The sequence below is a fragment of the Drosophila biarmipes genome, chromosome X (genome assembly GCF_025231255.1).
Source record: "Drosophila biarmipes strain raj3 chromosome X, RU_DBia_V1.1, whole genome shotgun sequence".
Classification (NCBI taxonomy): domain Eukaryota; kingdom Metazoa; phylum Arthropoda; class Insecta; order Diptera; family Drosophilidae; genus Drosophila; species Drosophila biarmipes.
This window is the reverse complement of record NC_066611.1, coordinates 10407099-10432500: the sequence shown is the minus strand read 5'-3', so window position 1 is coordinate 10432500 and position 25402 is coordinate 10407099. Positions and strand designations below refer to the sequence as shown.

Genomic DNA, 25402 nt, shown 5'->3' with positions numbered 1-25402 from the left:
TGAAATAAAATAGTTAGCAGAACAGTTCTTATGACCAGGTAAAAGCAATTATTGAACGGCTTTCAAGCGGCCTGCGAGCCTGGTAAATAATGTAGGAAACTGAAGCATATTCCGCCTCAATTGATCTCTGAATATTTGATGGAAACAGTCGAGTAAACAATATGGTAAATGTTGTTTGTACGTAGCGCACAACTTTCGAGGGTGGCAACCCTGGCTCCGTTCTGGGCTTTGTCCTTAGTATTCCCAATGTTCCCAATGCTCCATCGCTCCATTGCCCCATCGCCCAACCAACAAACCCTCCTGTGTGTCCAGTGGCACAAAACCGAAATAAATAATTGATGAAACAGCAAAGCGCACGTAGGGATTTCAAACTACCAGGAAAACCCACCGACCTCCCATTTTTCCAGCTGCACTATATGGCTCCTCCCTCACCGTCCGACCAGCCCCTTTCACTGCTTTCCCCGCCGAACCGCTCTCTTTCGACTGTTTCTCATCCATTTGCAGTTGGGGAAAACTGAAAACCATCTCTGGCCTACGACGCATGATGTTGTGTTGCCCACACACTCGCACACACACATGGTGTACACGCCATGTGCAATGGGATATACGTGGTCATATATATACATATAGATATATATATTTATATATATATCTGTGTGAGGGTATATATGCTATATATGTTCCTGTACGTGCGCACTTATCGATTTTCTGCTTGAAAAACGTTAAGCGAAATGCGCCCAAAGCGTCGTTGTCGGTTAAGTTGGGTCCGGCCGGGCCCAAAAAAAAACAGGGTTCCCAGTCCCACTCAAATACCACAACCCTACACGGACAAAATACGCGAAGAACTATTAAAAATGGCGACCAACAGTTTTCATAGTATGACACTACGGTTCCCAAAATGTAATAACTATTAAAAATGCCGCCCAACACTTTTTCGTATTATGGTAATTTAACCATTTGTTACTTACTTAATTTAATACAGAGCTATAATTGTAGACTTATGTTGTGTCCGGTCGACTAAGTACCACAACTTTAAACGATCAAAATAACACTTAAAAGTGGCGCCCAACAGTTTTTATTTGCTATACGATATTCTAACCTAACCTATCCTTCACCCAGATCAAATGATCTTACACAATATTACTATGTTTTTTCTACTGTGTGACAACACACACAGCTATCCGTCGAAGAGTCCCTTTTTGAAAGGGTTGCCAGGGCCACATGCGAAGCAAATATTCGAGTGTTTTTTGTCTGTGTGTGCATCAATATGTGCATGTGTTTGCAGGAGGTGGCAACAATAGGCGTGTTTCGTAGGCGGTCGCCCTCGACCACTTTTTTGGCCGTCGTCATCGTCAACGTCAAGTAATCCCCAAAAGTGAGAAAAAAAAAAGAAGGGGGCGTTGGGTAAAGTACCAACAGAATAATAATAAATATATGTACAAAATACATAAAATTGCAAGTATCGGATAAAATGGCTTTAAAAAGTGTACTGTAAATATTTTTTAGGGAAGCTCTGCTGTTAGTAGTTATATGCGAAATAAAAAAGCATAAAGTTATAAATATCAAAAATATAACATTATCTATGATTTAACTATGTTAATTTCCAGCTAACGATGCCCGCATTACCAAATTCTAACTAAAATAAGTACTTTCGTGGTTTAATTAATTTTTAGCCAATGGTATTCAAAACACAAGCACACGAGGTTCAAATGCAAATGGATATTTGTATATTTATATAAATACTCACGTGTGTTTGGTTAACTTAATTCCCGGAAAACTTTCCATAGGCTGCCATTAGGGAAAACGAACATGAGAAGATGGACAGGACAGGGCATTGCGGCTATTCATTGACTATGTGCGCACATATCCGTAAATACAAACTGTTGTACATGCGTACAGTGCGGAACAGTTGTGTCAGTCGATTGAAGTGTAAACAAATTTTTAACTTACAGCAACACAAATTCATGATATGCAAATATGGATACACTGCAATATGATTATTTTAAATAGATCAAAAGAAATCTATTCTATCTTGAGTATGGTATTATACAAAACTATGTATACTGTGTGTGTGCCGGAAGAGTTTGAAAAATCAAAAGAACAAAGTGATAAAGCTATGGAATGTTTTTCTAAAGCTATCATTTTTATAAAATTATCGTTATTATAATGCTTCCAGATTCGATAATCTAATTTCGCTTGAACATGTAACTATACTGATTTAAGTGTACTGTGTGTGTGTCGGCAGAGGATCAGAAGAAATTACTAAAATGCGAGCAAATGCAAAAAGGAAAGGCGTATTTTGTAGAATTATCGTTATTACTATGCATCCAAATGTATCATATCACATGTCTTCTCTAGAGTTAAGTTAACATAGGCCATTTCACCCAGTCTATTTCAACAGAACGCACTGTACAACTATCTATCTGTCCAACCTTATGTGTACTTGGAGGGTATGTGTGCTGGGCAGACATGCAACGCACCAAAACACCCACCCGAAGCACACACACTCGAGCAGAGGCAGACATCCCTAGACCTAAGTTGCATGAACTTCAGTTTCGCCTCGCATTTCGGGCCATGGGTGGGCCTGCGAGGGGGCCCGCCGAGGGGGTGGTGCCTACCAGGGCGAGTCAAAACAAAGGGAGGATTGGTTGTGGGTGGCACAAATGGCAAAATGGAAACGCACACAGACACAGGGGCGGGGTGGCGACTGGGGCAGAGGGGGTTTCCTAGGGGTTCCATACACGCACACACAGGCACACATGGACTTTGGCCAAGCCCAAAGGCCTGGGATGCCGCCATTTTACTGCGTCCTGCACACAACCCTCAGAATTTTCCATCAACCCACCTCCCCCATCAGCCCCCCTTGCACATTCGTGCTGCAGGTGCGCCGCCACGAGAGGTTTGAGGGGGGGTGGACAGGGGGTGGGATATATCTCCTAGTCCTAGTCCAAAGAGTTGATTGCGAGCTCGGCAGAAAATTTCCGACCTATCGCATGCAGTATCCTCGTTGCGTTTTGCACTGCCACCCAAATGCCCCCAAAACGACCCCACAGCCCCCCGCCCCCGTCGCATGCGTGTGTGTTTAAGACCCCAGCTCTGCACTCGTGGCTAAAACCCAAAGAGATAGATACAGGCAGCGATGGTGAAGGCAACCATTGTTTTACCTTCGCACTTGCAAGGTACGTAATTGATGTTATAGGGAAAATATTGAGTAACATTATTTTTAGACCTCTGAATATATAATCTCTTGTTATATGATCTATAAATTTTTTTTAATCACTTCATTACTAATACATTTCTTGTATAATTCTTAAACATAGGCCAAACAAATCTTAGAAAATGATTCTTCGATCTCTATATTTTTGTCAAATGATTTATATACCCATAAACTGTACCTTCTTTATAATACATTTCTTAAAGCTCAATATAAAAACAAAGTTTTAAAACCAAGTGTTAGAAAATCGTTTATGACACTTGCATCATTTTTGATTTGGTTTTTTTATGGCATGGTCACCTTAAAATTAGTAACGTACAGTTTAACAAAAATGTATGAGTTTATTTATATTAAATCGTGTTAAGTTTATCATGCCTTTCTAAATAAAGCCAGCCAGTTAGTCAAAAATCAAGCCAGTGCCATCAAGCCTTAAGTAATGGGTATGCTGTTAGGTACTAAACACTCACCATCACTGGACATGGGAACACAGAGCTCATCCTGTCCGAAGCCGGGTCTTTCCTTTTTGTATTTTTCCCTTTTATTCCTGAGTGGGTGGCACAGAAATTCCTTGCTGCGATATCAATTAAGGATACAGCTCACTCACCAGCCCCGCTCCTTCGTCCTCCTCCTGGCTATCCTTTATTTTTGAGGATTTTTCGGTGGCCATAGGCAGACTCAGAGACCAAAGTCCAGTATCCCCCCCCCCCACGCTCACACAAAAAATAAAAAAAAAAACATCTAAGCCCGAAACTTTGTTCAATGCTGCAATGGACAGACCAAAAAGGGAGGCAGAAAGAGAGGGAGATAGCCTGGCAGAGAGGGACAGCACTAGTGCACACACAGAGTTGCATGTGCGTGTGTGTGCGTCGTGTGTGTTGGCCTTAATGGAAATTGGTTTTATGCATGTTGGCTTTTGTTTATTTTTACAATTTTGATGATGTTTTGCTGAATGCGATGCGAGTGGCAGTACCCTCTCCCTCTCACTCCCTCTGTCTCTTTCTATCTCTCTCTGCTTTAGTGTGTGCTGGTCTTTTTGGGTGTTGACTGTACTTCCGGACATTGCATTACATTACGTAGCACATGGCTGTGTGTGTGTGCGAGTGTAAGTGCGGGTATTTTTCGGAGCTAGGCTGTACGCCCTTTTTCGATTAGCTTTCAAACAAAAATGGCGCATTCGGTGTGCGAGCGAGAGGGCGAGCTGCACAAGGTGCACTCGGGGCCCTTTGGGGTGGACTGTACCCAGGAAAGAACTCCAAAAAAAAATGGGAAAAACGCTGTACCAGCCTGGGAGAATGTTAAGGAGTCGGTGCTTAGCACTGGTGTAATTAGGTTAAATAAGCCCTGAGTAAGTTCGTAGAATTCAAGTACAAATGCGTAAAATATATAGGACATTTTTGGGCTTATTTTTACTCGGGAAGTTAAAGTGTGTTGATAAGAGTTATGATTAATAATCTATCAACAATGTTTAAACTTGAAATATTTTGAATACATTTTCTTTGTTTAAAAATCAATTAATGGACAAACTTACGTAAAAGAAAATACATTTCGTTTAAAAAATTTGAGAAAATTTCAAAATAATTATTTTTTAAATTTTGTGTGTGACCATGTGCCTTCATGATGTAAGATCCATGGTTCTTTGTTGAAACTTAGAGACGGTCAGTCTTTTTGAACAGAAAAAACTTGTTGAAGATTTAAAAAGATTTAGTTTTACCTTTTTTAGGAAAGCAATATTCGTTTAACATTTTTTGGCTAACAAAAATATGTTACTTTGGAAAGCTGGCTAGGAAGGAAGAGGAGTGCCATCTAGAAAGGGACGGAGGGACACTTGATGGTTGAAAAAAAGGTGGAGAGGTGGACCACTTGCAACGATTAATAGCCATAGTTATGGCCTGACCACCCCCCAAATCTTCCCCTAGCCCCCTCTTCGCCTCGTCCCTGGCACACAATGAAGCTGCCGATAAAAATCCTCGAGTACACAGACACTCTGGCATCGCATTTTGCATATGCGTTTTCCTCCAACCCGGAAAAGCCGCTCGATGCCCACCCACTGCCGCCCATTTACCGGAAAAACAAAATCGACACCGACTAAAAAAAGCAGAACACAACACCGGCAGCAAAAAATAATACAAATAATAAATAAGAAAGAGTGAAAAAATGAAAGCCAGAAAAAATTCCTTTAGGTTCGACATTTGACTGCACTGTGTTGTTGGTCAGGGGCCTCGAAATCACCAGAACCAGATATATACGTATATAGCACGTCCAGCCAGCGAAGAGCGCCCAATCAGAGGCGGGAAAAGGTCCTGGCTCGCTTTTTTCGGGGGGAGTGGCCAGCACACACACTCTGGCAGGCCAAAGCCGTGGAAAATAGAGAACCGAAAGGCAGTTTTTCCCATCGCTGGACCCGAGGCTGCCCGGTGGACGGGGGGCATAGAAGGGTTAAGCCGGACTTACAGGGAGGCCCACCAACGGGGGAAAATCTCAAGCCCCAAGCGAACTGATTGACAACTGCTGTTGTGACAAAAAAAGACTACGTGGACCCAAAACAATTTATCAATGAATTTTTAGTTTTAATGGTTAATAATTGTCAGAATGGATTATAAATTAAAAAATTCGCATGCAAATTTAACTAATATTATAAATTTCCTGAATAAATTATTAATTAAATTATTTATTAATAACAAAATTATTTGTATAAATTATAAATATAATGTTCAAAATAAATTCCAATGCGTTTTTTGCTTTTTCTTAATTTTTATAAAGTCCTTTTTTTCAAAACATTTTAAACTTCAAAAATAAATATTTAATTAAAGAAGGATACAAACAAGTTAAAATATATAAGTTAAAAATATACATATATATTTTTTTTATTTATTTTTTTCTTTTACCTCCTTGACAAGAATCACTATTTTTGAAACCAAAACCCACTCACCTTTTCACTTCAACAACCATTACTGCCCAGTCCACTTTTTAAGTATAAATGAAAACCCAAATGCACTTATTTTTTATAATTTTTATTTTACTTTTTCATTTTTATTTATTTTTTTCTTAGAAAAAATTAATTTAAATTAAAAAAAAACTGAATTGAATTTCTTGATTTTAATTCTTGCTTATTCTTTGATTTATGGTTGCTATTGTTTTCTCGGTTTATCCTTTAGTGATTTGGGTGAAAAAGGTTAATTACTGTACACAATTTTTGTTGAGAACTGCTCTTGAAAATGTTTACGCAATCAAGCCACTACTTCTTATGTTTTGTATAAATATATAGTGTATGCATTCATTATTTTTTTTTTTTTGCTTTTTTCATCGTATTTTTATATATTTTTTTCAAAAATTACTAATAGCTTAAAGGCTTCTTCGTTTTGGTTAAAAAAAATTGTTTTCGAGTAAAACCATCCATCGCTCATCAAAGGGACTCTGACACAACCCAGGCAAAGCTCAAGTATCAATCAAAATGGTGAACTCTCTCTTAATTAAGAACAAAAAAATCGAAGTCTACGAAACTGACGATCACATCCGAAATTCATTGGACATTGAAAATGAAGCAATCCAAAACTCTCTATTTTGAACAGACATTTTAGGCAGAGTTTTCATCGAAAAGGAAGCGAAAATCGAAATCAAAATCCCATCCAGTTGCCTTTCCAATTGATTTATTATCTGATGCTGATGCTACGCGGGTTAATGCTTATGGGTTGGTTATTTTTCAGTTACACATATAAATATATACGGCTATATGCATATAGACACCAGACCCCGTCGAACAAATCAATAGAAACGATTAAAACCAATTACTGCTTGCTTTCTTTTTATCATTTCTTCGGATACATGTATTGTATATGACTTACATAATGAATGCTTTCGCTATCTCTCCTCCGTTCGCCGATCGCCCCGATCGATTGTTTGCAAAAAAATATATATATTACGTGGTACATCCCGCCCCAGAAGGTTCGAAAAAAAAAATTGTTTTTAATCTTTCATTGTTTTCGCTTATGTTTTATGTTCTCTTCTTTCGTTTGCTTTAGGTTTTTCTGGTTGTTTTTAAAGTATTCATTTTCCCCACCCGCCCGTCCAGGTCGCGCACCCACTTTCTGGAAAATCGCCGATACAACTGCCGGATCCGCTTCCTGACCCACCTCCTGACCTCGGGCGTTCAGTCTTCGACGGCGTACTTCTGGGTCCACTCGCGGGCATTGCGAATGGCCTCCGCCTCGTTGACCTTCCACAACTCGGCCACATCGTTGGCCAGCGGATCGTCAGGGTTGGGTGCGCTGAGCAGGGCCTGGATGGACAGCAAGATGGTGCGGATCTGCAGGGCCGGGCTCCACTTGTCCTTCAGCACGTCCAGGCAGATGCGCCCCAGGCGATCGATGTTCGGATGATAGATCTTGGTGATGAAGCGCACCTTGGGCGCCGACATGGGGTAGTCCTCCGGCAGGAAGAGCTCCAGCTTGAAGACGCCGCCCTCGAAGGGCGAGTCGTTGGGCCCGGTGACGATCACATGAAAGTAGCGTGCGTTGTTCTCGTCGGGAATGGCGTTGATCCCGGGCACGGGCTCCTGCATCAGGCGCTGCGTCTCCTTGATGATGCGACGTGGCAGGCTCGACATCTTTCAGCTGCTAACTCTTCTCCTCTGGGATGATCTGGGGACGTGGATTATGTCTAGGGCTTCTCGTCGGGCTGCAGATGGAGGAGTAGATCAGGAGAAGCAAGATCAGAATACTGGATTATTATTAGTTGACTGGTGAAGTAGTTTTTCTGTTGTCAGAGAATTCTATTCTGGCACTGGGCTTAAGGAAAATGCTAAGGTCACTCGTTTTCAAAGATATGTTTTAGTTGGATATTATTCAGGCAGTGTAAATAAAATTATTTGGGATTTTATTTATATTTGAATTAGATGTTTAGCTAAAATTGTATGTATAAAATAATTGAAAACACCCTTTTAACATAGCTTCTTTGGGTAAATAATTCTGTTATCAACATAAATATTCTTGTCGTAGCCCAAGGTCGCCGTGTGTTGTGTGCGGGGTTGGGCAGTTGGGTGGATTTCGGTTTGATACGTGGCTTTCACTTTCCCCAAGAAAGTTTGGCTGCAGAATTTTGCCTGCCACAAAGATGTCTTCCTGATACAGTGATATAGACATAACTTGCAACTACTACAATAGAGACTAAAGGGGACTACAATGTATTTTAGAATGTATTTAAAATAATGTATATTACAGACTTTAATTTGAAAAACCTCATTTTTTGGTGGCTTAGTTTCTAGAAATATTTTTTCTTATTTTAAATAAACCCTTGTATTATACATACTTTAGTAAGAACATTATTTCTACACGATTTGGCAAAATTACTGGTGACACATAAGCCATTTTTAGATAAATGTCTTTCAAGATCTTAAAAAAAAAAAAAATTACAAAAAAAAAAACAAAAAACTGTAGTATTATAAGAAGGGACTCAAAAGAAGTCTGCATCCCAAAAATGATGACTCTATCTTTACTAGATCCTGAGATTTTCGATTTTTCAAGACTGATTACTCCATATCTTCTCCATCATATCCAACCTTTTCTCTGCTAAACTCTCGTAAGTAAGAAGGTGCCCAAAGGCGGCCGGATCCCAAAAATGACGACTCTATCTCTACTAGGTCCAGAGATTTTTGATATTTTCAAGACTGATAACTCTATATCGTCTCCTTTATCTGCAATCTTTTTCCAGTTAAGCCCTATTCAAACACAACAATAGACCTACAAAGTTATTTTTTACAGTGGCTTTCTTTGTGTGCAGGCAAGGCGGCCCACCCACTTTGGCCACCCCTTCAGCGTGACCTTGCGGCTCCTTTGACTGTTTACACTTCCTAGACACACAGAGAAATGAACTCGACGAAGGCGAGCGACACAAAAGCCCACAAACGAAACTCTCGAAGCTTCCAGAAGTGTTCGCCGGGCGAAAGACAGAGGGAGAAATCATCAGAGCAACGCAGCACCAGTTTTTTCGAGTGTGCGGCTTTTGTTGTGTTAAATTTATTGATTTCCCTTGCGGGTGACAAATGCACGTAGGGGCAGGGCGGCAGCGAGGAAAGCGGGGAAGCGCAGGGGTACAGGCTGGGAAAATCGATAAGGTGGGCAGTTTAACTAGGGAAAAAAAGCAGCTAATAAGATTTTCCTTTTTTGCCAGCAGAAAGTTCACTCACACACGGGCACGCACGCACGCACACAGACAGAGGGCAGACAACGCGCACGAAAAAGACAAAGGCGAGACGAGAATATGCGGACGGGCGAGACAAAGAGGGCGAGCGAAGAGAAAGAAGCAAACGCCGCATTTTCGGCGAATTCAATTAAACAAAAGGGAAGGGCGAGGAAAAGCCAGGAAAAACTATTGTTTTTCACACTTGCACACACACACACACACGCACACACACTTGCTTGGACTTGATCAACTTTTACGGTTATTCTGCGCTCTTCCTCTTCGCCTTTTAACTTTTATCTGCCGCCTCTTCCTCTTGCTCGGCTGCTCCTGCCCCTGTTGTTGTTGTTGCTGCTGCTCGCCTTCTTACTTTACATACTTTTTGCGGGACGAAAACAACGATTTGCGGCTGCAATTGGAAACTTTTGGGTGGACACGAACTCACAGCGGTGCGTCGCCAAGCTATCGTTGAGTTTGCACTGCAGTCGGGCCGATTTTGCGCTGGCAAATTGCTAATTTCTCGCCTTTTTCTGGCAGCTCCACCACGAAAATTATGAATGTCGAACACACTCGAAAAAAAATGTAGCCGCTGCGCTGGTGTGCGTGCGCGTGTGTGTGGCCCGCGTGCGTTGGTGTGGCGTGCGTGTGAGCGGCAATGTCAGAAAGCAGGGTTGCCAGGCCGCCCGCGCTGCTCGCACCCCCTTTTAGTCACTCTTCTCGCGGCCTAAATAGCTGTTTTTCACTTGGCTAACAGTTTTGCCGGCCTTCTTGGTATTTTCTCTTATGCTTTCTGGCTTTCTTTTTTCCTTTGCCGGGCTGTTTTATTCTGCTTCCTAGTAAGCACAAATCGACGATGACAACTCTAGCGCCTTGCGGCTGTCAAATGTGCCCGAATTCCATGGCAATCAGCTGCTCGGCACGCTGCAGCCCTCGGTTCTGTAGCACTTAGCTTTTTTCTTCGGCCACGCTTGACTTTAAATTTGGCGCAAAAAATCCAATTGGATAAAAATGTTGTTGGTTTTTATATTTTTTGGTTTCTTTAATTTTAGTTCTTATAATTAAATGTTAAATGAAATTAAAATAAAAGCCAAAAAACTCGTAGGTCTGTTGAAAAGGGGCAGAACGTTTTTTTTCGCTCAATTTATGAATTTATTTATACATAAGGTAATACTAATAAAAAATGTAACAAAATAACTTTAAAATATGTATTAATGTTATATTATTAAATATGTTTCAGCATATTTTAGTAAATTTATTTATAAATTTATTTATATTTTAGTAAATTTATCATGCCATATGTTTGTTGAAAGTAGATTACATCATTGTCCCCTAATCAAAGTAGAACTAATAGCTACGTTGAGTTTTTTAATATTCATTAATTAGAAAGTCAAATTTTTAAAGGAAAAAAATACAAATAATGTATGATAAATAATAATACAAATAATATCTGTATCCACAGATAAATATATATACAATATGTAAAATTTGCATATTAAATAATGTAAAATTTATAGATACATTGAAATTTTTTTTTTACATTTCTTAAAAAAGCTCTCAACGAAAGTTGGTGCTTAAAATAATTGAAAGTTGAGTCAGTCTTGATACTCTTGAAATAAAGTTTTTTTTCTTCGTTTTGTAACATCCTAATGTTATATGAAAATAGTATTTTTATATATAGAACATATTTTAAGTGTTTTATGAATTTTTTAAATAAAACCAAATTGTAGTATTTTATTATTGTAGTATTAATTTATTGTAATATTTATTTATTGTAGTATTTTATTTATTATTTATAATTAGTATAATTTATTTGATATTTATTTTTTTTTATTATCTTTGAATTTGTACTCCGGTGTTTAAGTCTACACACAAAAATATTCCTATAACAAAACCCGAAAAACAAAAATAAATTTTCATAACATTTAATAACAAGGCTGTTAAATATTATGATAGGCCATACATTTTTTAAATTAATGATTTTCAATATTTCAAGAATAAAATATAGTTAAATAATCTTAAAAAAAATCTAAAAAATAGAATGCCTCAACGCTTTTAAATATTATGATGGGATAGCTTTTTTAATTTAATGATTTTAAATATTTGAAGAGTAAATTACAGTTAAACAATAAACAGTTTTAAAATCCTCAAAAAAGTTAGTTTTTTAGTTAGAATCGACGATTCCAATAAGACCCCGCGAACAGCTCCAATCAGACTTCGCCCCAAAGAGAGAGGGCCAACAACAACGGCAAATTGTCAATTTGGTGTAATCAACATTTATGCGTTTTTAAAAAGAGAGGCTGTCCAAACACGCACACACACGCGGGCCCACATGCACTCTCACCCACACAGTGAATGCAATGCCCAATGGACGCACAAGAAGGCGAAGAGAGCAACAACAAAAACCACAAGGCAGAAGGCAGAAAACTAAAATAACAGAAAGAAGCAGCAACGACCTCTCGCTCGCACACACACATGATATTTATCATTCGTACTCGCTCGATTGCATAGGCCGCCTGCAGTGTGTGTGTGTGCGAGAGTGTGAGATAAAAACAAACAGCAACAACAAGAACAACTGCAAAAAGGGCAACAACACAACAGCACGTCAGCCATATGCATTACACACAGACACACACACACACACGTGCGATCTTCGTTTTTAGGCTGGCCAAAACAACAACAGCGCCCGTAGTCCAGCCCACAAGCGAGAGCGAGAGCGAGCAACCTGCCTCTCTGCCTTGCTGCTGCAACTGCGCTGCTTTCTCACACGCAGTGTGGGCGGTGGAAGGGGGCCAGAGGGGCGGAGTGCGAGAGGGCGGAGAGAGCGGGCGCGGGTGGGGGTGGCGACCTTTATTCGCTCTTGAGTTGCAGATGTTTTTAGTGCCTGCTTTTTTTTTGTTGCCTTCCCTTAGTTTTGCGTCTGCTTATGGCCAAGTTTTTACCGCTGCAGCTGATCGGTAGAGGGGGTGGAAGGAGGGGGGGAGAGAGAGGAAGAAAGTTTTAGATTCTTGCTTAAAAAAATGTTAAGTCTTTACAGTATTTTTAGAGAAAAAATGGCTTCAAACTCATCTTAAAATTAGGGGAAAAAATTTTACATTTATCGGTAAATATTAAAAAAAAATAAAGCTTAAAAATAAATGCGAATGAATGAATGAAAAATAATTAAGTAAGGAAGGGAAATAAGGAATTCAAATTCTTTTTCATTTTACGTACAGGAGATTATATTTTTTATAATTAAAGTTAATTAAAATAAAACAATACAAAAGGTTTTTATTTTCATACACTCCATAAATATTTTATAAAAATTAAATAAAATTAAGAGAAGGTTAGAAAAAATTTTTTTTTATCCATTTAAGTTATTTTATAGAAATTTTATTAAAAAAAGGTTAGGTTATATATAAAAAACTTATTTTTTAATCAGCTTACAAAATGTATTAAATAAAAACTTGAAACTTTAAAACTTGTATAAATATTATATATAAAACAATTTTTGAATAAGATAATTTAAAAACGGAAACACAGAATGTCAGTTGGAAAAAGTATTAATGAACATTATACATACATCAATACAAATTCCAACCGGAAATATTTATATTATTTTATATTTTGTGTAAAGATAATTTTTTTTGTTATAAGAAAATTTAAGTAAAGAACTAATAATATTTATATGTGAAAGCATCACTGAAAAAGATAGATATGAATTCTTAAGTACATCAGTACAAATTCGAACCCAATCACTACAAAATAAAAAAAAAATTCTTTTTTTGGTATTTAAGGGAAGAAAGCAAAGAGAAATACGTTCATATTATTAAAAACCAATATGAAATCGCTGCAGGGAACACATTTGGTTTTAAGTAGGTATCACTTACGATTTTAATACCTCTTCACTGCCACTAATATTTACCTATTTTCGATTTTAATGGCCGACAGTGTCCTGCCATAGTTACAAAAACATGGCGCAGTTTTCCAGGGGTTTCCTTGCCCTGTAAGTCCAGGGGTGAGTTACACATTTTCCATGGCCGTTTGGTCCTTGTTTCTGTGACCCTCACTCGTGGGTAAGGGGCAAGTAACAAGAGACACTTAATAACCTGTTTTAAAGTAGCTTACTTTGTAAAATCATTGCTCCAAAATATTTAAATTATTGTGGACTTGAGAATATGCTTGAAAGTAGCATAAAAGTGGCTTATTTTCAAATTAAATGAAATTAACAAAGCTTTAAAGGGTTTTTTTTTCACAACAATTTCTTAAAATAAAACAATGTTTTCTTTTAAAAATGCTTTAAAAATATAGTTAAATTAGTTAAAAAAATAAAAACAAATTTAAAAAAAATTTTAAATGAATAAGTTTGTAAAAATTAATACAATATACAAAAACAACAACAAATTGAAAAGTTAGAGGGCAATTTATTCAAAACGGCAAACTTTGACAGCACTTCCGGTGGCGGAAATAAATCTCTGTATTGTTTCGTAATTAGCACCATATTTTTCCTCCTTTTTCTTCAAAACTTTCCTTGATTTTCCTCGTTTTTTTTGAGGTTTTCTTGAGAACCAAGACCAGCAACATTTGTCCCCGAAGCATGTTGCCAAAGGAAAACTTTGGCAACATCTCCAATCAGAATCCGTCTCTTTGGCGCCTGCAGTGCAAATGCATCTCAAGAGAGAGCAAAAGAGCTTGGAACACAGTGAATACGAGAGGGAAAAGCCCTCTCTCTCTCTTGAGCCCAAAAACGCAACGAACAAAACGAGCAAAACAAAAAGGACAAAAACACAAACAAAAAGAATCGCCGCTTTATTTTTGCTTTCTTTTCACTTTTTCTTACTCTGTTTTGTTTGTTGTTTGTGTTGTTGCTGTCGAAGGGCAGCGGAGCGAGGGGCGGGGGTGGGCGAAAGGGGCGGAAGGGGGCGGGTGAAAGGACGCACGCAAAAATAAAAAAAACAAGGAAATTTCGAGGCGAAAGTGTCCATTAGGCTTTGCTGCTGTTGTTTTTGGTGTTGTATTTACAAGTGTCCATCAAAGAGAAAGAAATTCATATTTTTAATTACGTTAAAATATAAATAAATTAAAATATAGATTATACTAATTATTTACACAGGAATCAATACCAAAAAATTACTTTTTTAAAAAGAAAGTTTTTCAAATATCTGCGTAACTCTATTCTTCAATATTTTATAACAAATTTTTTTTAGATTTTTATAGAAATATCCCTTTCTTTTTTCACATATTTTTAAGAAACCTCTTCTGTAAACATTTAAGCTTAAGTAAGCTTTAAGCGCCAAAGAATATGCAACGATTTGTCAAACACACTATTTTATAGCCTACTTATGGGCTTCTTTATTAAGGAGATTTCAAATCTCCTGGGAGACTTCTGTGATTTCTTCTGCTCTATTTCAGAAACCTTCCCCCCCAAGAACTCCCTCCCTTGAAAGTAAAAGCGCCCAGGGGTATGCAATGATTTGCCATGCAAAACATTTTGTAGCCTACTTATGTGTCCGTTAGAAAGGAGTTTTCAAACCGCCTGGAAAACCGTGAGGGTATCAAATAATTCGATGTCGCGGCAGAGCGCCTTCTTGTTGCTTCTGTTGCTGTTTTTGTTTGGGGTCGTGCTCGTCGTCGTTTGTGAGTGCAACAGACTTGGCTTAGAGTGGATGTTTTCTGGGGGGCGGGTGGCTTCGGCTGGGGGTGTTGCCGAGGTGGGAGGCCGGGGGGCGGGCGCGGGAACAAAGGAAACCCCTGGCAACGCAGGGCCAACAAAAAAGAAGCAGACACAAAAAATATCAAGAAGAAGATGTGGCAGCTCGCTGGGGAGAGGGGCGGAGAGAGGCGGGGAAGGGCGGAGAAAGGAGGAGAAAGCAGAAGACGAGGCAGCCGAGGACGAACGAAGAGGACGCAAAGGACGAGTCCTGTTTGTGTGGGTGGAAAATTGCGTCCTGTGGGCCGTTTGTTTTGCTTCTATTTATTTTTTTTTGTTTTTCGGTGGTGCAACATAGGCTGAGTTGTTGTCGCTTTTTTGTGTATTTTTTCATCATTTTTTTTTTGGGGGTTTTTTCCCTTTTTTGGATTCAATGTCTGGCACCAGTTTATTTGAGTGCTTCTCTCCACGTTCCGCTGTCTGTGTGCGTTTGTGTGGCGACTGCGTGCAGACAGAAAGGTCCTGGAAAAGCCCTCCCCCGCCGCCCACCGCCCAGCGCCCGCGCCCGGCGCCACCCCCCGCACCACCCACTCGGCAATGCGTTTTTTTCGCCCGAGAGTCGTCGCATTTTCGATTTTATTGAGCAAACAACGAATTTGCAAATAAAAACAAAAGCAACGATAAAAGTGCAAAATAAAAAAGCAAGGCAGGGCAAAAAGTGTGGGGGTGGTTCTGGCAACAAGCTACTTTTGGGGCAGTTTTTATTGCTGCCTCAAGTCTGCCCTACAGTTTGGCAGTCGAAGATCATTAGGGGTTGCAAGGAAGCCCAAACTGTGCGCGATCACAGTGCTGTTAAAACTGTATCTTAAAATGCAAAGGCAACGAAAACCATTTTTAAGGCCTAGATATTAAATACTAAAAAAACTGTCTAGAAAATAAGTAATAAATAGAAACTAGAAGTAATATATTAACACAATCTAGGTATTAAATACTAGAAGCAATATTAAAATGTAAATATAAAAACAATGTAGAAATTAAATCCTAAATTAAATACAAAATATTTTTATTAAAAATAAACAATAAAAACAGTTACGGAATTTGTGAAAACCAATCTAGAACTTAAATAATAAAAGCAAGACGGAAATAAAATAAAAAAACAATATAGAAATAAAAAAAAGAAAATAAACAATAAACAAATGTGTACTGTTCTAAAATCAAAAAATATAAATAATATTTGTTAAAAAAAAAAATGTCACATAAATTAACAATATTTTTTTTAGAAAAAAAGAAGCAACATTTTTTAAATGCAACGTTTTTCAAAATAAATTTGTTGTTTTTTAGAATGTCAATTAAACTAGAATTTGTATATTTGTAATAATTAATAAATTTCCCAACTGTACAATTTTATTAAAATATGTATAACTCTATTGTTTAGATTTGTAAATTATTGTTTAGATTTTATAAATATTTGTAATATATTGTATAAAAATATTTACTTTATTAAAAATAAATTTAAATATTTGTTAAAATGTATACAAATATTTATATTGAGCATAAATATTTTTAAACCATTAAATATTTTTATAACATTTAAATATAAGGATTGTAGGTTTTTTTAAATTTTTTGTTCATTAATTTTGTAAAATTTTATAAAAATATTTTTTAATTTGTATAAATAGTAATTATTTCATTTATAAAAATATTAAATATTAAGATTTTTAAAATTAAATGCAAATATTTTTTACTCTTGTTGATTAAAGATGAATTGTCTGTTAGACTTGAGGTTTTTTTCCTCAGCTTTCTAATTCAGTGATCTTCTGAAAAGCTGCCCCCTCTTTTCTAGCAGTGTTCTGTGGCTGCCTGGCTGCAAGTGCGATCGGAGAGGAGAATGCGATTAATCACTCGGCAGCGCAGAGCCGACTATTTCCCCAAAAAAGCGCGCAAAAATTTGCGAATCAACTTTCGGCCACTCAATTCTTTTTTGTGTTCTTTCTATTTCCATTTCTTTTTTGCAAACTCAAAGCTTGCCGAGTTATCTTCTGCTGCTGCTTCTTCCCCCCGCGCTTCTGCTCACTTAATTTATGTATTTTTTTCGCCAATTTTTCTGCCTCCATGTGTGCGAATTCTAGGCAAAAAAGTGAAGCGGATCTCTCGCCAGGGAGAGGCGGAGAGAGAGCGCGCCGCAGGTGTACTGGTGTGCGGGAGCTGATAAAGGCAAGGGCAAAAAGCGGCAAAAAAGAAATTCGCAACAAAAGAGAATTTGCAAAGCGAAGAATTCAAGGCCCTGGCAACATGTTGCGGGCAACATCTGAAATTCGCACAAATTCGCGATCTCTCTCTGGCCACCTCTCCCTCGCTCACTCTCTCTCTCTCTCTCCCGCTGCCGGCGAAGCTCTGACCAATGCAGCTCGCATGGGTGTGCGTGCGTGTGTGTGTGTGTGTGTGTGTGTAGTTTCTTGGTTGCCAATTTTTGTGCTCCTTTTTTGCGAACGTTTTTTTCTCATTTTGTTTGCTTTTGTTTGGAGCGCTCTGCCGGCGTCGCCGCCGCCGTCGCCGCCGCGTTGTTGTCGTTGTTGGCGCCGCAGTCGCCAGTTGGTCCGTTCATTCGGCTGTATCGTTTGCTCCTCGTCGCTTGGTGTGTGAGTGCAGAGCGCTGAAAGTCGCTGAAAATCGCAAAAAGTTCGCGAAAACGCTGAAGTTCGCCCTGGAAAATTTAAAAAAAATTAGCTGCAAAAATACCTGAAATCACCCCGAAAATCGGTCTTGCCTTTGGCCCACCTTTTTTTTTTGAGTGCCTGAGGCTGCAGAGGAAGCAGCGGAAAATCATTGCGAAATTTTTAGTGCGATCATCCACGCAAAACTCTCTATTCCCCCCTCCCCCCGCGCTCACTCTGCTCTCTCTTTCGCCCACAAAAAGTGTGCAATTTTTTTTTCGAATTTTTCTAATATTTTTCATTGCAAATATTGCTAGAAAATAGCTCGTGAAATGTGTTTAAAAGCGATTTTTTCATGCAATTGTGTAATTAAACAGTTTTAAATTGCCAACGGAACGTAGTTCTTATCTGGCTTAAATTCTTACAGCCGAATAAAAGCCAGTTGTGCACATAAATTGTAGATTTCCTTTTTTGTTGCAAAAATCTTATTAAAGCCCTCTGAAAAGCTTATAAAAATGGCGTTGTCGATCATTTTATTGAAATGGAAATCTGCAATTTATTTAGGAATTTTCAAATGGTTCGTTTTTTAATAAATATTTTATATATTTTTATTTTTAAAATGTTCAAATAAATTTTGGTTTTTTATATGAATCGTAAATTACTTCCTGGTATACAAAGATTTTTTTCATTAATAAAAAGTTTATTTATTATGCACTTTGCAGTTCAAAATTATTTTATAGAGCTAAAGATTAAATTACAAAAAATTAATATGCAACGTATAATGGATTTATTTTCCAGTTATAAAATTTATTTACAAATGTTTTTTAAAGTCAAATATTATTTTAAGCTCCTAAAAAAATCAAAAAAAAATTTTTCATTTTATAAAAATTATAGTTTTATGAGACTAAATTAATTATTGATTTAAAAAAAAAATATTAAAAATATTTTCTAAAATTCTGGAAAGTTCTAAAGAAATAGTTCTTCAGAAAGTTCGGTTAGGAAATAATAGAAAAACTATAATTAGAATTTCTGATATTGATATATTTTCTGAGTTATACATTTTCAAAACATTTTTTAATACATATTTTAATATTTTTTAAAATATTTGGTAAAACTTAAAACAGAGCTCTTAATATTTGATTATAATTTTGTCTAATACAGAATATTAACAAGAAATTTTTAGAAGGAGTTTAAAAAATCTTAAAAATCCACTACCTACTTTTCAAAAAGTCCTGCAAATGATCCCCAAAAACAGTCCTGGGAACTAAAATTATGAATTTTGTCTTTAAAAAATTCTAAAAAATCATTTTCTGCAAGATTTTGAATGGCCACTTTCGGAGACCCAAAAAAAACCCTAAAAACACATCCTGGAAAATCCAGCGACTCACATTGATCTTGAAATACTCGCGGCGGATTCCACTCAATCTTGGCCAGCGTTCTGGCCCGCTCTCTTCGGGCCGCGAAGTCGCTGCTCCGAGGGCCGAGCGAGAGAGTTTCGCGAACTGCAAGAGTGGCTGCGGCCGCTGCCGACGCCGCGGTCGCCGCCGGCAGCGCGGCGCGCACACATGCAATGCGTTTTTCGCAGTCACACTCTTACTCGGCCTGCCGCTCTTCTGGCGGAGTTTTCACTCGCGAGTCGAGTGGAGTTGCGGCCGCTTCCTCGGCCTTTTTGCGTTCTTTTTGCATTCTGTGTGCGAGCGTGTGTGTGCCGTTGAGTGTGTGAGCGAGTGTGTGCGGGTGTGTGCTGGTGTGTGCTGCTGTGTGTGTGTGAGTGTGCGAAAGCGGGCATGTGAGTGTGCCGCTGCCGCTGGCGCTGCTGCTGCTGCTGCTGCGCTGCCGCCCGCCGCCGTTGTCGTCATCGGCGGTCCGGCAACGTAAACGAAACGTATCGAAAACGTATTGAATCATAACAGATCCGCACGTTGTCGCGCACGTACGCAGTCCGCGGAAGAACAGCTACAGCTCTCTCTCTGTCTCGGCCAACCAAACACACACCGAACACCGAACACCACAAGCAACACCCACAACCTGCAACGCGAGGCAACAACAACCTGCAACACCGACAGCGGCAACACCACAACAACGCAACACCCCAGACACCCGAAACACCCGAAACACCAGAAACACCATTCGAAAACATCATTCATTCTCCTTTCCTGCGTCGAAAGTAATTTCAAAAAATTCATTTTCGAAAATCTCCCCCCTGAAATTTCCCCGTAAAATATCCCTGTTAAAAATCTCTCTTCGCGCCGCGTAAAAACTTATTTTTTTCCAGTGCTTACCATATTTTTTTTTGTATCAAAAGGAAAATACCGCAAGTGCCAGCAGCCCTAACAATTTTTCAATTTTCCACAAGAGAGCAGTTTGCCGGAAAAGTGTTTACGAAAAAGTGTGCTATGAAACCGGAAAAATAACTATATGTATTATTTAAAAATTCACTTGAATAGCCTAAAGGATTTTTGTCTTAAGTGCTTTCTAAGGATCACTGGGCAGTGTTAATCAGAGGACAGAAGATTTCGTTCTCAAAGAGGGAATTTTTGTGATTTTGGGTGTTCTAGGGATCATTTAAAAAATCTAACGCGAAATATCACCAAAACCATCTTGCAAAATTCTGATATCATGATCATTTTAGAGGTTTTTTGCAAATAGTTAATTTTTAGTGTTTAAAAACGATTCTTGAACAGTGTTGTAAAAGTACAGACCTTAGCAGTGTTGGGTAAAAGCCCTTAAGAAAGTTTTGAGGATTTCTTTGTTTCAAAATATGTGTGAGATTTCTTTCAAAGCGAACGTGGGAAAGGAAACTAAAGACAGTTTCAAAGCCAGTTTAGAAGTTGCCGACGGATTTTCGCAGGGCTGTTGCTGCAATTCTTTTGAGCTGAAATGAAGTTGCATTAAAATGCAAGTTGAGCGTGATGCATCTCTCAAAAATAATAACAAAATATGTTTAAAAAAATTACTTAAATTTCATTTTCAATTCAAAATTGTTAAATATATTAAAAAATTGATTATTTTACGAGAGTTTTTGTTTATTTTCAATAAGAGAAAATCATTCATTTTTGTTTTACAATTTCTTTAAATTTTGCTTGATTTTAGTTTTTAAAAAACTATTAATAAACATAAATGAAAAATAGGTAATGATTTCTTGTGTTTTAGGTAAAATAAAAGTATTTACATTTGCAAATGTGTAAATTTAAAGTTTTATAGTAAAATTTAGGGATATTTCTATTTCAAAATTATAAAGATTTAATTTTTCAAATACCAAGAAGATTTTTGTTGTAAAATATACGTTTCTTATTTATGTTTGAATAAAGTTTGAAAATAAAAGTGGTGGAAACAGAAATAAATAAATATTTTTGAAAGAAATTTAAAGATAAGAAAATGACAAAATTATGTCAACATGTAGAGTAAGGACTAGTATAAATAACTAAATTAGACTTAGAATTTTTTGAACCTTTTCTTAGCCAAAGGAAAGCCTCAAAAGAAAGGCGAAACATATGGCAGACGGAGTGTGTGTGTGTGAGTGTGTCTCTGAATGATATGTTGCATTTGCTAGATTACGCATACGCCGCGTTGTCCACTGCGAAGAGAGCGCGCCGAAGAGAGCTTGCACTTTCTGCGATTGAGTGAAAGAGCAAACGTGACTCGAGGCGCCGACGAGCACTGCACTTCTGCTCGGCTCGGCTGCGCTGCGTTTCTGGCGACGCTGCTCTTTTGCGAAGCGCGTGCGGCGCTCTTAGCACACACGCACACACACCGATGCAGGGCCCAGACAAAGGGGAACCACTCGGCGAACCGAAGCATCGCAGCCGCAGCGCCGCCGCCGCGCTGCCGACGCCAGTGCTCTTTGGGTGTTTTTGGGCTTTTCGCCAGGCTTTTGGGTCTCCGGCTCTGTCGGCTTTGGACTTTCGCAGAGATTTCACACGCGATGCGATTGCAGTTCTTGCAGACACTTTCATACGTTCGTTCGTGTTTGTTTTCGTTGGCCGCGGCCAGGAGCCACAGCTAAATAATAATAATAATCATAGCAGAAATATTCCCATAGCTTGGGTTTATTAGTTGGAAATATTTTTTCAATTTTCTCCTTTTTTTTCTAAACCCATACACGCGCGCGTCTGAAAAACGAAACTTTTGAGCCATAGGTTTCTTCATTGCCTTTCCTCACCTCCACGTTTTTTTTTTTTGGATTTTTTTTCAAGTGCCCTGCGTCGGTTCTAACACAAGTTTCTTGTATTCTTCCCAGGCATAAACTCAAACATAACAAAAATGTTTTATAAATATATTATTATAAAATAACAAAATATTGCAAAATAAAAAAAAGAGAAATAACAGCGAAAAGTTTTTAAAAAAGTCAACAACAACAACAGCCACAACAACAAGAGAAGCAAGCAAATCCTTAAGCGTAATTTTTTTGTATTTCAACAATGCAACAACCACAACAACTACACCCACTACAGAGGCAACAACTACAGCAGCAGAAGCAACAGCAACAACAAGAGCAAGAACAACAGCAACAACACCAGCAGCAGCAACAACCACAACCACCAAATGCAACAACAACAACAACTCCAGGCGGCTTTCCACGTGTGTGTGTGTGAACAACAACAACAACAACAACAACAACAAGCAGAAGCGAAAAACTTTAGAAAAACTTACAACAACTTTTTGGACTTGGAGCATTTTTCGAAAAGATCAAAAGTCTAAAGTGAAAGACCACCCCTCCCCCTTTTGAGTTTTTTTGTCCATCGTCGAGAAACATACAATATTTCATTCAAATCGAAACGCAAGCCACGTAAAAACATGCTCTAAGGTTGTGTTAAAGGAAACTTCTCCTATTTTGCACCTTATTTTTATTTCAACAAAATTACAACAATTTTTTCCAAGTGAAAATTTTGTGCGAACCGCAACAACAGCAACAACAACAAAAGGAAAGTGGAAATAAACAAAAAAAAAGTCAAATTTAATTCAATGCAAACAGCAAGTGCAATAACAACCACAAGAAATTCATCCAAAACAACACCAACAACTACAACAACCACAGCAACAACAACCACACCAACAACAAGAACGAGAACAACGTTTTGAAACTGCGGTGTTTGGCGTTTATGGTGAGTTTGCCATGTTTTTGACCATTTACCCGCACTTCTGCTCGATATTACTGATCAAGTGCGGTTCTCGGCGTGGGCCAAAAATCGGACACAAAGTGCTACTTGATAACAAAAGTGTTAAGTTGGTTTATTTATCGTTTCGGTGCGGATTTGGCCATAAACGGTTTGGGCAAAAGTGTGAAGTGAGCGGAAAGGAAAGTGTTAGGCGAAACGTGTTTGGCCAAATATTCCGGGCTAACGATTAGGAGGTTTCAGAAAAATTGCAAATCTGAGTAACTAAAAAGTAATATTAAAAATTGTGTGTTAAAAACCAACAAACCACATTTTTATATATTTTCATGACATATTTAAAAAGGCTTTTCCTTAAAAAGCTCTGAAAATATCATGGGTAACCATAAGTAATTTAATATAAAAATAAAATATACAAGTTTTTAATATTGAAATGCAAAAAAAAGATATTTTTTATTTAAGATATCTTTTTCTTATAGAGCACTAGAAAACAGAGCAAGAGAACATAAATAATTTAGTAAAAAATAAATATAAAAGTTGTTATTTTTAAGAAACAAAAAACTCATTTTTTAGCTTCATTACCTAGAAGTAATATAGTATTTTTAATAAATAAGAACTATAAATACAAATTATTTAAATATACCTTTTTATACATTTTTATCAGGAGTAAAATTTTAGGCGGAAAATTAACGGCTTAAAATATGAGTTGTCTGCAAAAAAATGTTGAAACCAATGTTAGTTTCACTTAATTCAAAATGTCTTAAGCCCTAAAAAAATATAAGGAATGTGCGCTTTAATATCGTAATCCACGAAACAGTTTTTCTATATTTCGCCGCCCTTTCCATTTTATTGTTATCAAGCTCTCTTTCGGCGATGACTGTAGCACTTCCCGTTTGAACCGGATGCGCTTTTAGAGAAATTTGCTGAATGTTATCAAATATGTAAAATGGAAATGCACTTTCTGGGCCACAACAAAGGGCAAAAAAACTACAAAATGCCCAAATCGACAGAAAAAAAGGTGGAGAATAAGCCAATCAATAAGTTGGCAAAAAGAAAAGCGTTAACTAAGTGCTGGGTCAGTTGCAGAAGTAGAAGTCGCCGGCAAATAGAACCGGGAAGAAAAAGTTTCTCGAACTTCCGGCGCCACCAGAGGCGCCATCTCCCCCTATTTTTTTTAGCTTAGCTAATCGTGATTATTTTATGGAAGATATCAGGAAGGTGGACAGATCTATTAAGCTTGCTTCTTATTAAAAAATTGAGGAATAAGCTTAAAACCTCAGACCTTATGTTAAGAATAGAAAACTAGTTCAATCAAGCATTGGTAAGTGGAGGTAAATAATTATTATATTCATTTATATTCATTCTTTTCAAAAATACTCTTGAGTGAATATTGGCATTAATCGAATAATAGTATGTATTTGCTGTTTTAATTTTTAGTTATATATTTTTATCTCCAGTTGTTTTTAGATATATATTTCTTATAAAATATGAAGAAAATATATAGATCCATTAGGTTTACTTATAACTGAAAAGGTAAAGAACAAACTAAAAATCCTAGACTCTATATAAAGATTACACATCTGGTTTCTATTATTCAAAAATAAATAAAGTCTAAGAGCCCTTAAATAAGGGATCATAAATAGGTTTAAGTAAATATTTTAATTATTCGAATTATATAAATATTTGCTATTATTAAAAAATGATTTGAATAAGAGATCATTAATACTATTTGGTAAATATTTGAATTACTCTTAAGATAAAATATCTTTGTTCTCCTAACTTTTTTTTATATATTTTCCAACTCGCTTTGCTCGCTGATTAGATTTCATTACCCGGCCTTAACAGGCTGAAACGCACTGTCTAGCTGCAGAGCTTCTTAGCTTTATCCCCATTCGCATCGCTGTCTCCCCGCCTTTATCGCGATTATAAATATTTATAAGAAATGGGTCCCCAGGAGCACGATTCCCATTGCACTTGGTGGGGGGCTTTTTATGCCCTCTCCGATTTTGACTTTCGAAATATTTGCACTTTTCCCGCAATGCGCAGACGCAGCCGGGTTTATTGAAAATAGCCATAGGAATATTCTGAAATTGAAAACCTATTTTGCCACTGCCATTTCGTTTAATTTCAGTTGCATTTCCCTTGGCAAAAAATTCATTACAATTCGCGTAATTGCGTTGCCTTTTGTGTGGACCTTGCTTTTATTTTCTGGCATTTTTTGTTTGTTTCCTATTTATGTGCAACAGTTTTCGCCTGTGTGTTTTTTCTAATTATTTGCCGCGAGTGTGAGTGCCTCTGCGAGTGCAACTAATGAGCAACTGCCGGTCGACTTGCCAGCGGCTGGAATTATTAACTCATTATGGGGTCTCGGGTGTTTTAAGTGCCCCAAGTCAGCCTGTTTTGTTTCGTTTTTTAATGGCTTGCGTGCGTTTTTTTTGTTTGTGCATCTTTTTTTCACATTTTTTGCAGTTGCCGGCAATTGAATAAGGTGCAACATTGTTGGCGGACGGATTCTCTCGAATAAATGAGCAGAATTAATTGAAATGGCCCAAAAGGCGCAAAAAAAGCGCAAGGTATGAGGGGGCTCCTTTGGGCCCAACTGCTTAAGTGCTGGTAATTG

At 37.7% G+C, this 25402-nt stretch overlaps 2 protein-coding genes across 11 annotated transcripts in view; one reads left to right on the top strand and one right to left on the bottom strand.

Moving 5' to 3' along the window:
• Positions 1–6999: 6999 nt before the first annotated feature.
• On the bottom strand, positions 7000–10005 carry LOC108024028 (ubiquitin-conjugating enzyme E2 N). 2 transcript variants are annotated; one of them, XM_017093796.2, is made up of 2 exons: positions 9768–10005; positions 7000–7888 (listed from the first exon to the last, which is right to left on the bottom strand). In XM_017093796.2, the coding sequence occupies exon 2, from the start codon at positions 7815–7817 to the stop codon at positions 7362–7364; it is 456 nt and encodes a 151-aa protein (XP_016949285.1). In that variant the 5' UTR covers positions 7818–7888; positions 9768–10005; the 3' UTR covers positions 7000–7361. The 2 variants fall into 2 exon arrangements, with proteins under 2 accessions (XP_016949285.1, XP_016949284.1); XM_017093795.3 differs by having other exon boundaries at positions 9834–10003.
• Positions 10006–17617: 7612 nt separating this feature from the next.
• Positions 17618–25402, top strand: part of LOC108023946 (broad-complex core protein) — a 156483-nt gene continuing 148698 nt past the window's right edge. For 5 of the 9 annotated variants that reach the window (XR_007763248.1, XR_007763249.1, XM_050884738.1 and 2 more), the window contains exons 1-2: positions 19587–19835; positions 21909–22773. The gene's annotated coding sequence lies outside the window, so the exon portion shown is untranslated. Of the gene's footprint in view, positions 17654–19586; positions 19836–21530; positions 21627–21667; positions 21808–21908; positions 22774–25402 lie in introns of those variants that run through there. The other 4 variants (XM_050884740.1, XM_050884742.1, XM_050884739.1 and 1 more) reach the window with 4 other exon arrangements.

Bases quoted from the DNA above. Each gene is read 5' to 3' on its own strand.
- LOC108024028 (XM_017093796.2), bottom strand. From the start codon at position 7,817: ATGTCGAGCCTGCCACGTCGCATCATCAAGGAGACGCAGCGCCTGATG.